General features: G+C 46.9%; 1 protein-coding gene across 1 annotated transcript in view; it reads right to left on the bottom strand.

Moving 5' to 3' along the window:
* Positions 1 to 15,706, bottom strand: part of LOC147025708 (uncharacterized) — a 110,157-nt gene that overhangs the window by 51,446 nt on the left and 43,005 nt on the right. The window contains exons 10-12 of the mRNA XM_085880342.1: positions 12,759 to 12,885; positions 10,707 to 11,353; positions 153 to 425 (exon numbers count right to left, since the gene is read on the bottom strand). Of these exons, the coding sequence (XP_085736468.1) occupies positions 153 to 425; positions 10,707 to 11,353; positions 12,759 to 12,885 (1,047 nt within the window). The remainder of the gene's footprint in view (positions 1 to 152; positions 426 to 10,706; positions 11,354 to 12,758; positions 12,886 to 15,706) is intronic.

Here is a 15,706-nt window from a genome sequence, read left to right as displayed (position 1 = left end):
GGGGGCGGGGGGGGAGGGGAAGATGGTGCCCATGTACAAAATTGACCGTTTTTAAATGGATAGACAGGGTGACAAAGAGACCAAATAAAGTTGGGCAGGTGGGTAGCAAAGGAAAGCCAGGTATGAACCATACACGTGGCCGAAAAACTCACCGCAATGCACTGTCTCATGAGACAAGACTGCTTCATCCTCCCTGGACCACCAAACTTCTTCATGTCTCTGCAGAAGTGGCACGAGCCACACTCGGTCCTCCTGCAAGCCTCACATCGCCTGCACCTCGTTCGTCTGCGTCTTGAACCACCCACGCCACTGCCTGAACCGTTGCCGCCGCTGATGCCTGCTCCTCCATTCCCTTTGGACATACTACCCGTCCCTCCTCGCTGGCCCGAAGGAGACTTGTTCCGAGGGCGACCAGGTCCTCTGACCTGAAACAAAGAAGGGTGGGAATTGACAGAAATTTCAGGTTCTTTTCAACACCCATGTTGTCCCTGCAGTCAATCATTCCCTCAGAACCGAGAATGTTTTGTTTCAATTTTCTGATTTTCATCTGATCTCCCCGCAAACAACTTCCAAGATACCGACGAGATTATTATTATTTTTTTTTTGTATACCTTGTCGAGGCTCGAATGAGAGCTAACACACAACGCACACACAGCGAGGGGGCATGAGACAAGAGGGGCGGGAGTGGGAGAGAAAAACAGTGGGGAACAGACACATTAGGAGATCTGTGGAAGGGAGAGGGATGGGATGGGGAAGAGAAGATGGACATGACAGGGACTTTCAGGAAGGAAAGCAGGGGAATCGAAGGAAGTGGGCTTGGGTGGATTATCGGGGAGAGAAAAGATCGAGGATTTAGATGGGGGAAGATAAGAGGTTGTGGTGAACAGCTGTTTTGAAAGCCTGGAGGGAAGAATGGGAAAGACTAGAGTGAGGGAGTTTATTCCAAAGGCGGGAAAAAAGAGGAATGAAAGAGTGAAGGTGAGCAGTGATTCGTGATTTTGGTAGTTTTACCAGAAAGGGGTTGTTGGCGGACCTTGAGCGCCCTGTGGAAATGTGGTGGGGACAAATCACAGAGAGAGCAGGGGGGGGCAAGGCTGGAGAGGAGACGGTAGAAGACAGAAAGACCACCGACCAACCTGCGGTGATTGAGTGAGAGGCCCAAAGACTCAGCTTCATTACGGGAGATGCCAATGATCTTAAATGCCCTGGTTTCGACAGCGTGAAGCCGAGAAAGGTGGGAGGCAGGACAACCAGCCCAGAAGGGAGAGCAGTACTCCATCAGGCGACGGACAAAAGCTTTGTAAGTGGTCAGGAGCTCAAGAGGGCCGAGGAAGGACTTAGCACGACGGAGGATTCCCAGTCGGCGACTGGCTTTGGAGGCGAGGTTGGAAATGTGACTTTCCCAGGAAAGGTCATGGCAGATAGTGAGGCCCAGAAGCTTGAAAGAAAAGACTTCTTCCAGAGGATTGTTGAGAAAGTGGATGGGGGGCTTTTCCAAACGGTCCTTTTGAAGAGACATAGTGAGAGTGTGAGATTTGTCTGGATTGAAAGACATGTTCCACGTGTTGGACCAGTTTGTGATTTTATCCAGATCTGCAGTGAGCGAAGAAGCTGCTGCTTGCCGGTCTGAGGGATGACAGATGGTATGGCAGAGGGTGGAGTCATCAGCAAAGAGATATAGAGGATTTTCCAGAGAGTCGGAGAGATCTTTGATGAAAACCAGAAAAAGAACAGGGCCCAGAACGCTACCTTGAGGAACTCCAGCCTGGACAGGAAGAGGGGATGAAAGAACTCCATTTAGGGCCACACGTTGACTGCGACAGGAGAGGAAGTCTGCGAGCCATGAGTGGAGATGGCCTTGGATACCATGGGAAGAGAGTTTGGTGAGTAGGGCAGGGTGCCAGACTGTGTCAAAAGCACGTGGTATGTCCAGGGATAGGCTTGGATTTCCTGTCTGGCATTGAGGACCTCCATCCATTGATGGGAGAGCAGAAGCAGTATATCCAGGGTAGAGTGACCTGGTCTGAAACCAAATTGATGATTGGAAATCAAGCCATTGGAGAAGAGGAAGGATTTCATGTCTGAAGCGATGATGGATCCCATAACCTTGCTGATGATTGGGAGAAGGCTGATTGGTCTGTAGTTGCACGGATCTGTTTTTGCACCTTTTTATGCAGGTCAGTGATGTTTGCAGATGACCTTGAGCAAATGAGAGGGTGAATAGAACAGAGAGAGGGTGAGCAAGAGCAGAAGAGCAGGCTTTGAGGACACGTGGGCTGATGCCGTCTGGACCGGTTGCAGAATCTGAGTCGAGGTTTGAAAGCAAGCTCTCCACCTTGTCAGGAGAAAAGAACACAGAGTCCAGGGACAGTTCGGTGCGACTGGGCAAGGTGGGTAGAGAAAGTGATGTGTTTAGGACACAAGATTTAGCTGCAAACACCGAGTTTAGGCATTCAGCTTTTTCACATGCGGTATCAGCAGTGCGGCCATTTGAGGTAAGGGAGGGGATGGAGGGGGAACATACACCAGAAACAGATTTGATTAAACGCCACCAGGATTTTGAGGAGGGAGAGAGGTTTGAGAGTTCAGACTTGAGATGAGAAAGATGTTGTTTTCTGGCTCTCCTCAGGGTAGATACACACTTGTTCCGAGCTTTGTGGAAAGAACTGAGATTGCCCTCAGTTGGGTTTGCTTTCCATGAGGCAAAGGCAAGTTGTTTCAGGACAACTGCCTCGCCACAAGCTTCAGTAAACCAAGGGCGGGAGGAAGGGTGGGACAACTGAAGACGAGAGGGGATAAATCTGTGCATAAGGGAGAGCAAGTTTCTCTGAAAGAATTCCCAGGATGAGTTGATGTTTGAGAAAGTCGAGATAGGAGACCAGTCTATAAGTTTGATGGCTGCTTGGAGACCCTGCCAGTCGGCTTGAGTGAAATGCCAGACTCGACGGCGGTGAGGTGGTTCTCTGATAACAGACAGAGAGATGTCCACTTTGACCGTGGTCAGAAGAACCGATTGGAGCAAAGGAAGAGCAGCAGATATTATCAGGGAAATTTGTCAAAATCAGATCCAGAAGAGATGGAGTACGATTGGTTGAGATCCGGGTCGGGAAGTTGACCGATTGAGTCAGTCCCAATGAGTCGCAGAAAGCTTTTGCTGAAGTGCCATGACAGATGAGAGAGGTACCCACACCGAGCCAACTGGCATGATGACAATTGAAGTCGCCACATACAAGGAAGAGAGAGTTTGGATGAGAAGATAGAAGTTGGTCCATGTTTTCGGATAGTGAGGTGTCGATGGAGTCATCACTGTTTGGTGGACGGTACAGTACACATATAAACATGAGGTGGGAGTGGAGGGGAAGCCGTAGCCAGAGGTATTCCTGGGGGTGTGGGGGAGTGAGAGCAGTGCATGGAGAGTGAGGAATAGAGTCTTTGATGAAAAGAGCAACTCATCCACCAGGACGAGGCTCAGGTCTGTCATACCGGAGGAGGGAGTAACCAGGGAGAGATACTTGGGAGTCAGACACGTCTTGAGGGAGGAAAGTTTCTGTAAGGCAGATTATGTCTGGTTTGTCAGTGGCAACCTGTATGGAAATATCTGAAAGGTTTGAGCGAAGGCCCTGGATATTTGAGGTCCACACAGTTAATGTAGAGGGAGGGGAGGAGGCTTAGGGAGCAGGGGGTGGGAGGGGAGGCGGAGGGTAGGACAATGGATGAGGGGGGGGGCGGTAAGGAGTGTTGTTGAAAGAGTGTTGGCAATTGCAGAATAGCTAGGGAAGGGGGCTGGATGAGGAGGAGAAAAGGCTCTGTGCTGCTGGGGGAGAGGGGGGGACAAGAGAGGGGGAAGAAGCCAGTTGAGGATTTGAGGAGGTGAAGTGAAGAGATGGAGGTGAGAGGGCAGTGGAAGGCAGCAGCTTTGTGAATGAGAGGGGGGTGGCAACTTTGAGAAGGATGAGTGAGGGGTGAATGGTGGGGGAAAGGTTAGGGAGGAGTTATTAGAGAGGTGAGAGGGAGGGTTGGAGGGGGAAGAGTGTGATTGTTGCTTTGAGAGTGAGGGGTGAGTTGGCACTGAAATTGAAAAAAAGAATGGCTGATGGAAAGCGAACATTCATAGCAAACTGGGTTTTTTTAAGTTTTAGGTCAGAGATGCGATTAAACACATTTCTTGAGGGATGCAATAAAGACGAATTCAGAGAAAGGAGAGAAGCGCTGTAATAGTTGGATTTTTTAGGCAAGGTATGAAGGAGAGGTCGAAATGAGAGCAGTCTGTTTAAATAGTAGAAGGGGAGTGCATTATGATACAGTAAAGAGTACCACGTGTGAGAGAGGAAGATGAAGCATTATAAGAATAAGACATCGTATTTATTACTTCCGAAATCTTAAGATTTCGTAAGTATATTGATGACTTCCCTCATCTGTTTGTGTGTTTGTGTGTGTGTGTGTGTGTGTGTGTGTGTGTGTGTGTGTGTGTGTGTGTGTGTGTGTGTGTGTTTGTTTGTGTGTGTGTTTGTTTGTGTGTGTGTTTGTTTGTGTGTGTGTTTGTTTGTTTGTTGGCACGATAACTTGAGAACGGAAGAAGCTGCCAATGTCAAATTACAGCACGTGATTCAGGAGGGTGGTGGCTAGCGCTGATTAGATTTTGGTCAAAATCGGTCAAAGGTCAAGGTCACAGTGAGGTCAAACATCCAAAAAAAGTTATAACTCAAGAACGGAAGAAGCTACCAATGTCAAATTACAGTACGTGATTCAGGAGGGTGGTGGCTAGTGCTGATTAGATTTTGGTCAAAATTGTTCAAAGGTCAAGGTCACAGTGAGGTCAAACATTCGATTTTTGATGGTTTGGTACAAAATCATCGTAGAAACTTCTGGTTTGCGTCGCTACCTTCTCAAGAGACAGCTTTTATTAGACAAGGTCAGAGGTAAAGTCGACGATTTCGTGAGAGAGGGAGGTAGGGAGAGGGAGTTAGAGAGAGGGAGGTAGAGAGAGGGAGGTAGAGAGAGGAAGGGAGAGAGGGAGGGAGAGAGGGAGGGAGGTAGAGAGAGGGAGGGAGAGAGGGAGGGAGGGAGAGAGGGAGGGAGAGGGGGGAGAGGGGGAGAGAGGGAGGGAGAGAGGGAGGGAGAGAGGGAGGGAGAGAGGGAGGGAGAGAGGGAGGGAGAGAGGGAGGGAGAGGGGGAGGGAGAGGGGAGGGAGAGGGGAGGGAGAGGGGGAGGGAGAGAGGGAGGGAGAGAGAGAGGGAGAGAGGGAGGGAGAGAGGGAGGGAGAGAGGGAGGGAGAGAGGGAGGGAGGGAGGGAGAGGGAGGGAGGGAGAGGGAGAAAGAGAGGGAGAGGGAGAAAGAGAGAGGGAGAGAGATGGAGAGAGATGGAGAGAGATGGAGAGAGAGATGGAGATGGACTCGATAAAAACATATGGTGAAGAAGGCCTATGATGATGTTTGACCTCGTAGTTCACAACACGCTTCAACGCCCCTGAAGTAATCCACCAGTCAACATCAAATGCATTTCTGTCAAGTAACATGAATGGTCTGCAAAATAATTTTGAAATATAAGTCACATACCCTTGACCTTTAACTTTTGATCTTCTCGTTTTTAGAATTCCAAACACCACTCCCTCCCACTCAGCCACCCTAATCCGTGTCAACATGAGATGCTTCTCGCTCGAGTTTGGACAATTTAAATGGTTCGTTAAATAAAGTTCTCACCTTGTGGTTCGTTAGATAAAGTTCTCACCTCGACCTTTGACCCTGTCACCTTGCAGTTCATAGCATTCCTCCACTCACGATTAATCCACATCAGATTCTCCTATCGAGAGTTAAGTTCAATGTTATAATTTTCAGCTAATGGTCACATGACTTTAGAGTCCAAAATTGAATCAGATCATCTTGGCATCATAGTACATAGTTGTACCAAGTTTGGCCAAAATGAAAATCTGCTACTTTCAGCTGAAGGTCAGATGGCGTTTCATCATTGACCCGAAAATTAAATCAGTTCATCCTTGCATCAAAGTACAAACTTGTACCAAGTTTGGTGAAAATGCCTTCAGCGGTTCACAAGTTATCACGGTAACAAAAATCTGCTACGCACGCGCAGCCGGACAGACGACCGAAAACATAACGTGGAGGGACGTTCAGCTGCAGAGGCAGAAGAAAATGTAATTTTTGTCAAATTTGATCGATGTTTGTGGACCTTCATATCAGTGAACTCTCACAGAACCTGATGGACACTACCTTACCGCCAAGCTCTACAACGAAGGTTTTCGTTAAGCACTCCAATGGCGTAGGTTTGGATCTGAACAATACCTTTCCTGCAGACATGAAAGCCAATTTTCAGCCTCTTGTAGAATATGTCGTCCATCCAACGATTAATTGATATAATGGTGTTGCAGCTAGTTGGTTGTTTCAGGTGGTTGTTAACATGGGTCCCTTTAAACCCTCACAGTACAAAGATTGTGTTCCCCAAAACTCATGTAAAAAAGCTCATAGAACGTCAACAAGAGTTTGATGACTTGGAGGAAATGGTCGTCTCTGCACACCCGGAAAATGCAAGCATCACTGTTCGTCCCTGGTAAAGAAAGGCAGTGAAAGTTTCAGGTGAGTCATTGCATTTGTAAGTCGTGACAGCCAGCCTCAACCTTCCCCTTGTGCCTCACAATGACTCAATATTGCGACAAATCACACAATGGCTACATATAATCATGATGCATCTCACCAGAGGCTTCTACCAGATCCCAATGCCCCGAGAAGAAATGAAATACTGTAGAGGTGCCAAGTTCAGAAACTGCTGTGGAAGAGCTCATGTGTTGCATACTCGTTGGTTTACTAGCGGATGGCACAGCCACCAAACTTGCAGATGACCTCTATCGTGGAGGGAATAGACTGTGATCCATCATTTTTGGGTGGGATGCGGCATCAAAGCTCCATCAAGCCAATCTTCACCACATTGTGAACCTGTCCATATGTTCTCCACTGGAACCAAAAGTCAGCGGTTTGCGGTCCTTTAAAAGAGTATACAAAGTTTTTAACTCATGTAATTCCCACATTTGCTACTCTCATTCCTCCACTTGAGGATCTTTTGGCAGGTCCTCGATCCCAAGAGAAGAATGAATTGTCTGAAGACTTCTACAGCGCCTTTAGTTCAGCTCCAAATGCTCTCTCCACCAACTGCACTATTGCACTTCCATGTCCTGATGTTCAACTTTGAATCATAACTGACAGTGCCATGGAGAAACCTGGCATCAATCGCACCCTTTACGTTCCACGTGGTGACAAACTTCTTGCAGGATTCTTCAATGCAAAAGTATGTGGATGGCAAGTCACATGGTTACCATGTGAAGTTTAAGCCTTGCAGTAAAAACTTCGGCCCCTCTGCTCTATCATGCAGTCCAAACACAAAGCCTGCATTTTCACCGACAGCAAAACTTGTGTGCATGCACTCGAGAAGTTGTGTCGGGGTGAATTTTGTGCTGGTCCACTCGTATCAACCCTTTTGGCCACCATTAGCCATTATCAAGCCTCCGTTCAACACATTTCTGGGTCTGAAAATGTCCCATCTGAGTTTGCCAGTCACGATGCCCCGGACTGTGACCATCCTACTTACGAGATTTGCACCATCAAAGAACACACATAAGACTTCTTTGTTCAGCACCTGTCTACCCAGGGGAGAGTGATGCCAAACTCTCTCTAACCAGGAGAAGAGGTCGGTTGGCAAAACAATCAGAATATACAGACTTACGAAGCACCCATGCTCACCTTGTCCAAAGAACGCATCCATTTCACAAATAAACTATCCATCACAGATGTTAAACGCGACCTCAATGCTGTGACCATTGCCAAATGTTGCGAGGCTTGTTGATAGACTGTTTATCATTCGGTTGTGTTTGCCATCAGTGCGATTGAAGTTTTGTTTTACGAAAGCTACACCTTACGCTTTGATTGGATATTCGACAAACGTGGAAGGAGAAAGCCTCTACCCAAAACTTGTGGAGGAAGAAGAAACCACAATGAATGGCCAACCAATGTAGTTCTTCTCAGTTACAGATTACCTCTGCAATAATGCTGATTTGATCCACAGGAAGAAGGCAATGCCTGATAAGGAGGTTTACCTGTGTTTGTGTGTGTGTGCATAGTAATCTCGGAAAGCATTTTCCCAAGAGATGCGTGCAATTATATCCATGGACATGTCACAGACGGGAATATTTATTTGGAGCCGGGGAAGGGGGGCACTTTTATGTCATGTGCAGTCTTGACTGGATATATTGTTTACGTTGCAAATCATGTTAGATTATAAAAGGAACCCATTGAAAATGGCTATCCTGCTTGCCATATAATCAGCAAAAAGGGCACTTAGTAGAGCGCACACCTCCACCACGCAATGCCTGATCCATAAGAACATATTGGGCCCAATGCATTTTTGAAATATCATGCTATAGTGTTACGAATCTGGCAGCCATGAGCACACAACAGCCAGGTCCTATAGATCAGTTATATCGGTAAGTATGTGTTTCTAGGTAGGGTCAAATGACGTCCTATGTTTAATGGGTGATTAATTGTACGTGCGCTGCGAATTATTTTATAGTTAGGATTTTTACACCACCAACAACAACGACAACAACAACGCCACCTTCCCACACTCGACCAGTCGCCATTACGCACGTGTTTTTGGCTGGGGACGTGGGCGGAGCTTTCGTCATCTCGGGTTGAAGCTCCGCTCTGAGGAGGGGCAGAGAGCGTTTCCTCCAGCCAATGAGCGGAGGGCGAGCACCACACGCACGCCCCAGCCAATCGGGAGGCCGCCCCGAGTTGCCTGACAACCCACTGGCCAATCCGGAGGCGAGTTGTGTCGGGGGGGGGGGGTGAAGAGAACAGCAGGTGTGCGTGAGGAGGTCTGGTCTGCCTCCCTTGAGCCTGTCCCACGAGAGGATCGCCTGCCTGCGAGTCTGTCAGGACGAGAATCGCTTGCCTGTCTCCTCTGCTCGCGCTCGCCGTTTCGTCGCATGCCGGAGGAGCGTGCTGGAGCCCAAAGCTGCCCTCCGTACCTGGTGCTTGCAGCGGCATCAAGTTGCGGATTCGAGTCCCGCCGAGCCGGATCGTCAAGGGCCGCACGAGGCGGGAAGGTCCAAGCTAGCATCCTTACCTTCAGCTCACCTTCCCTCCGAGCTGGGGGTATCAATGAAGGCCACGGCCATCATTTCTTTTGGGGGGGTGCGTGTCTGTCTGTGTGTGGGCTTGTCTTCAAGTAGAATTGTGTAAGTGCTTTATTTTGCTCATTGTACATTACATTTCTTATTCGGATAACTCTGCTCTTTGTGCGCTTCCCTTCCCCCCATTGTAAATAAATCCCCTCTTGTTGAATGTCCCAGCTCGTCCTTGTCCTTTCTATCATTGGTTTGCCATGCTGCGAACGGGAATTAGGAGGCCTCATTGTTGCCGTAATCGTGCAATTGGCTGGCAGGGTTCTGATACTCTCCGCTTGGGGTACAACTCGGATCCAGCTCGTTAATGGCCCGGATCGCACAGATCCTGCCGAGGGTGAATTTTCCCGGTAGTTTGATGACGTGGGTATTTAGGTATATTGAAATTGGCAATTGACCCTACCCCACGTGGTCGACCTATTGGCGATCTTCGGTCCGATTAGGGACCCGTGACCTTTCGGATTTATCTGAAAGGTACGACCTAAATTCCGGGTGTTCGGTGGAGCCGACTCTACTGCTCCCCCTAGTGGTCGTGCTCACCGCCGAGGCCCGGCCCTACAACAATATATCGTTTTTGGCCCAATCTCTCAATGGTGAAGAATCACTCAAAATTGGCAGATCCGGATCTTCACCAAAAATGAATCATTTCTTCCTCGTCACACACCCAACGTGTCTACCAATTTTTGTCTGAATATGTCCACAACTTTTTGAGATATTGTGCTATATAGCGTTTTTGGCCCTATCTCTCAATCGTGAAGAATCACTTTAAAAACGTTAAGTTTCTGGATTCGGATCTTCACCAAAATCTAATCACTTCGACCTTGTCACAGACCCAACCAGTCCACCAAATTTCATCCAAATCCGTCTGCAACTTTTTGAGATATCGTGCACACAAACAAACAAGAAGACGACGTCGTGCAGAGCACGATACTTGTAAATTTCAGAAAACAAATTTCACCTCAAAAAAAAATTGCTGGTTGAATTCAATGACCAAATATGCAACTCCTCTTCAGATTTCAAGTCAATCGGATGAAAATTGAGGATTTTAGAAATTAGACCTCAAAAGTCAATCGGCTTCTCAGTCGAGACTACTTCTACAACTTGGCGAGGTTTCATGACGATCGGTTTGGAATTGTGACCTGGAGGCAATAGACAGACAGACAAACAAACAGACAGACAGAATAACAAAATCGACAAATCAATATACTTGAGAAATCTTCGATTTTGCAAGTAACAAACAGACAGAGGAATGAAAACATTAAAACTCCTTCCACCTTCGTTGGCAGCGGGAACAAGCAATTGAGAAATGGTTTCATCAAATAAATTTTGCTTCGTTTAAATGCTCAGCCAGAAGTGATAAATTAAGGAGAAATAATACATTGGCTACAAGGGGGAAAAAAAAAAATGGCTCGACTGTACATTGTTCAGTTTAGCGAACATTTTCTCTCCACATAAAAAATAAATCCCGGAGGAAGCCCTGATTCTGCAAACCTTATTACCACCACTCGCATTCTTTACCTTTGTTCCAGCCCGTGGCCAAGTCACGATTGGTTGTCCGGTCACTGCCAGATCTTGATCATCCTCCTTATGAGCACTCAGGACAGCCCTGGCAGCTCGTAGGAGCTCCTCTCTGTCTATTATACCCTTTGGGGGGCTTGCTTGTCCCATATCACTTAAGGTTTCCACCAGTGCTTCAAGGCCCTCAAACTCTAACTTTGTTATGTTGATCCAAGGCATTGTCACCGGAGCCTCGACATCCATGGGACAAGGACCATTACTGGGCGAACATACAGTTTCTTGCTTCAAATCCACTGCAATATCCATATCGGACACTTCAGATACGTTGGTTTCAACTGTCGGGTGACATGTCTCTTCTTCTTGTTTTTTGTGCTCTTCCTCTTTTTCTTTGCCCCGTTCTGTTTTGTCATATCCTTCTTTTTCATAATCATGTTCTTCCTCCTCATCGTCAACCTCAGCTTCTTCATCACTGGAATCTACTTCTTCAGATTCTTCTCCAACCCTTTCTTTTGCTGCTTCCGTTTGCTCTTCACCCTCTTTACTCCTTGCCACCTCTTGTTTGACCGAAGGCGGCTGGCTGCTGGAGGTTTCCGTTACCACAGGTGGGCTAAGGGGATGGAAAGGGCTCTGAGATTCAGGTTGAGTGTCTGGGGTAATACAAAAAAGACAAGATGTGTTAGCATTAGATTAAGTAGACACCAGGTACATGATTTGTCGCTCTCTCCTCAATGACATCATTGTGCATTCTCAGACTCGACCGCTCTTTAATCTAAAGACGATAAAAACCTACCGGTCTTTAATCGAAACACAATGGCATGGATTTAAACCTTTACGAATGCAATCACAAAAGTGCAATGACCAGTTTGTATCGAGCATCAAGTTAGTCCACAAGTACAAGTTAAAGAGTTTCAAAACATAATAATAATTTTTAAAAATCAGAAGAGTTATGCAAAATATGATTTCATTTCAAAACAAGAAGAGCACTCGGTAGAGCGCACACCTCAGCCCTGTAATGCCTGATCCACGAGAACATATCTGGCCCGATAAAGTTTTGAGATATCGTGCTAAACATCGTTTTTGGCCCCATCTCTCAACGATGACGAATCAATTTTTAAAATGGAAATAATTATCGTATTCGGATCCGGATCTTCACAGAAATTGAATCAATTATTCCTTGTCACGCACTCGGTGGCGGAGGCAATTACATTTGTATTCCGACACAACACAGGGACGGAAGCAATTTCTGTGGTGAGTAATGACGTACCAACACGACACGTGTCGAGAATACAAGAAGGCAATTTGACCCAACATACTTGTGTCATATCCATATCCAAGTACTCTCATGAAGTGCACGTGGGCTTCATTATATAGGAAGGCTAATGCAAAGCAGAAAGGACAACCTGATTTGCACCTGCATCCAAAAGAAGAGATGCAGTGCCTCCTGCTGGCACTGCAGCCGAATGGCAGTTTATTGTCGAGTGTAATGCCATTGGGCTATCGAATGAATCCAAGGCCGTTCAACAACAAGCACACTACCAACAAAGCTACATTCCCATTCCCATAAATATTTTAGGTTGTGGGATCAAAACTTGAATTTGTCATGTTTTGGAAGTGTCGGGTTAATGTTGAAAAAAAATGAGTAAAACGAATGGATGAAAGCAGGACCAAATATTAAATAAATAATCAAGTGGGCTTACATTCAACACGCAGATAACAACTAATTAATGGAATCAAAAGAATGTTGAACAAAGTAAGCTAACTGCCTTTGGAAGCAAGCAGCACCTGGCATTTTGGCCATTAACCCTCGTCGTTGCAAAAAAGCTTCAGTCCAAGACCTCTTTTGCCCTGATGAAGGGTTAACACCCGAAACATCAGCTCCTTCTTGCTTGCCACGGGGTTAGTATCCATCGATCAATGCTGTTGATTCAAGGGACTGCACCTGTCTGCCACGAGGCTTCACACTGATTAGTTTCCCAATCAAATGATCATAGCTGGGATGGTCCCCAATGGCCCAATATCACATTAGCTTCCCTGGACATGTTCCAGACTCACCGAGCATTACATTGTCATGCTGGTAGTGGAGGGATAGGTAGGAGGTGCCGGTGATGCAATGAATGTAACGTTCCAGCACATACCAACACATGTCATGGTAGAATGGGTAGCGAAACTTGGAAGGTACCTAGCCAAACAACAAAAATTGTAAATGACACAACATACAATTCTCAAAAAAACCCAAAAACATTCAAATCACTGTTACATCACGTTAATGCCTTGAAACAATGACAATGGCAAATTTCTCGAAGAGTCGGCGAGTTATCACCGGCATCATGAATAACAAATTCCTGCCCTAATTGCGACTGGAAGAGGAATGGCAAACTGCCCAGCATGACACCTGGCCAACAAACTGCTTCAAAACCACCGACGGTAAGTCAAGCAAATGGTAGATATAATCGATTGATTGGTAGATGAGTTGGTGGGAGAGGGGGAGATTGGAGTGAAAAGTTAATTCATGCATTTATCAGATTTAATCAACCCCATTGGAGTATTTCTATATAATTACCAGGTCAGGTCAGGTCAGGTTAGGTCAGGTATGGGAGCATGTGCAGGAGCAGCGCTTCGCTGCGTCCACTTTCCACCGGTACTCCAGGGACCTCCGTCTGGCCATCCCCCAGGCAGATGCCTGGCCCATCCCCATCTGCTTAAGATGCTGATCAACCTGTTGCAACCACGAAGCACGTGGTCGGCCAATTGGCCTCCTCCACTCACGAGACTCCCTCGCTGAGAGAATCTGGTGAGCAGGATCAGCGTCAGGAAAACGAGCCACATGTCCATACAGCCACAGCTGATGCTCACGGACTATGCAGGTAACAAGTCTCATTTGAGTCTCTCTCAGCAACCGCTCGTTGGACACAGAGTCCAACCAGCGATAGCCAAGGGTTCTCTGAAGAGACCTGGTACCAAAGGAATTAAGTCTCGATTTCAAATCCTTGGTCAGAGTCCAAATCTCACATCCATAGAGCAAGACTGGAAGCACCAAGGACCCGAAGACTCGGACTTTCGTCCTCCCGCACAGGTACCGGCAGCGCCACACCCCATGATCCACAACAGCGCCACACAGCTCTCGCACTTCTCCTCTTTCGTCAGACGCGCCCCTGTCTTAAATACCCAAGAAAGGGAACAAAAGAGTACGGTACGGTACGGGCGGAGCTCCGTGAAGCACACGCCACTGTCCGCCTTGATTGGACAGGGTTCCATGGCATGCCCTTCCTGGGCGGGGTTTCGGGTTGGGCGAGCGAAGCGCTGGCTCAGTAGCAGGCTGGATGGTCCAATGGATGTGGCGTTGGAAGATATGTGGTTTGAAGATATAACCTACCTAAACCGCCGCAACGCACACCTTTGATTCTCCCACGAGACAAAAGGAGGGATTCTGTCTCACATGTACTTAACGGAATAACTGACTCTTGGGACATCTGTATATTTGAATGCTTATGGTTCCCAGATCCGTAACAATATTTACGTGTAAGATTTCTGAACAAGAAAGCTTTAAAAAAATTTTTTATCATTGGTGAATATTGTACACACCCATCATTAAAACAAATTATGTAACAGCGATGAAGATACAGAAACTGTCAAATGTTGATGAACAATGTTCATCTCAGATGAGAACTCAAACTTGCTTTTTAGCATTATCGGCAATATTTCTGAAAACGAATCACTCATTTATTATCTCTCTATCTAAACTAATAAATGTCAGTGTGTGTCCCTCCGTTCATCATTCCGTCTGTCCGCCTCCTCCATAACTCCAAAACCATTAAGCCTAGCAGCTTCAAACTTTGCATACATACTAAGGAAACGCCAAGGCGGCGCATGGATGAAAACTGGGTGTTTGGATTAATTTAAACACCCCTTTTGAAGATAATTTAGGGGGTGCTCATCACGAAAAACCAAAATAAGCCTTACCAAGATGGCGGTGCACCATCCTGGTCAGCCCTCAGTCAGCTCGCAAGTCTTAAGCCACCATTTTTTTTTGGCCTGCTCAACAATGCCTTGACTTGGAACAGGCTTTAAGGATTTCTTCACGATAAAGTATATTTCTTTTTCCCCACTTTCCTCAATCATATTTAACAAATGCCTGCTCATCAGAGCTGTGAATCGCTGGGTACATTGCAATGCTTATAAATGCCTGGAGATGCCAACATTCGTGGCTATTTCATTTCCACATAAATTAGATGATTACAATGAGTAAAAAATTATTTCCGTTGTTACAAAGCAATGAATCGCCACATCACAGCAGGATGGCAGAGAGGTACGCACACTCACTTTAAGCTGTCGAGCATGGGTTTAAATATTGATCCAGCTATAAACTGTCATCCCGGTGTTTCACAGACAGGGTGATTCATCAATGAGTGTGCTGACTCTTGGATGGACATTAAACTGGACGTCGCATCTTCCGGAATCTCCTCCCCACCCCATATATCTCTCTCTCTCTCGCTCTCTCTCGCTCGCCCTCTCTCGCTCGCCCTCTCTCGCTCGCCCTCTCTCGCTCGCCCTCTCTCCCTCGCCCTCTCTCGCTCGCCCTCTCTCTCTCTCTCTCTCTCTCTCTCTCTCTCTCTCTCTCTCTCTCTCTCTCTCTCTCTCTCTCTCTCTCTCTCTCTCTCTCTCTCTCTCTCTTTCTCTCTCTCTCTCTCTCTCTCTCTCTCTCTCTCTCTCTCTCTCTCTCTCCACCCCTTCCCCTCTGTTAAGGACTGACGGTTTAGTTTGTAATTTAAAACTGCTTCCACATAAAGCATCATGTTTGAATCAGATTCAGTGACCCGACTGGAGGGGTGCAGAGGTCGCTGTATGTGCGAGCATGCATGTATGTATGTATGTAGGCAGGCCTTTTCCAGGAAGATAGAATGGGTTTTAAATGCTTCCATCCGGTTTTATATAGAACTGACGATTAAAAAAATTACCCCCGTGCGGGAGTGACGGTCATTTCTGCGAGAAAATATATAGCC

This window comes from Eptatretus burgeri, chromosome 5 (assembly GCF_056783735.1).
Source record: "Eptatretus burgeri isolate ZD-2024b chromosome 5, Ebu_testis_v1, whole genome shotgun sequence".
Classification (NCBI taxonomy): domain Eukaryota; kingdom Metazoa; phylum Chordata; class Myxini; order Myxiniformes; family Myxinidae; genus Eptatretus; species Eptatretus burgeri.
This window is presented reverse-complemented; position numbering and strand designations above follow the sequence as displayed.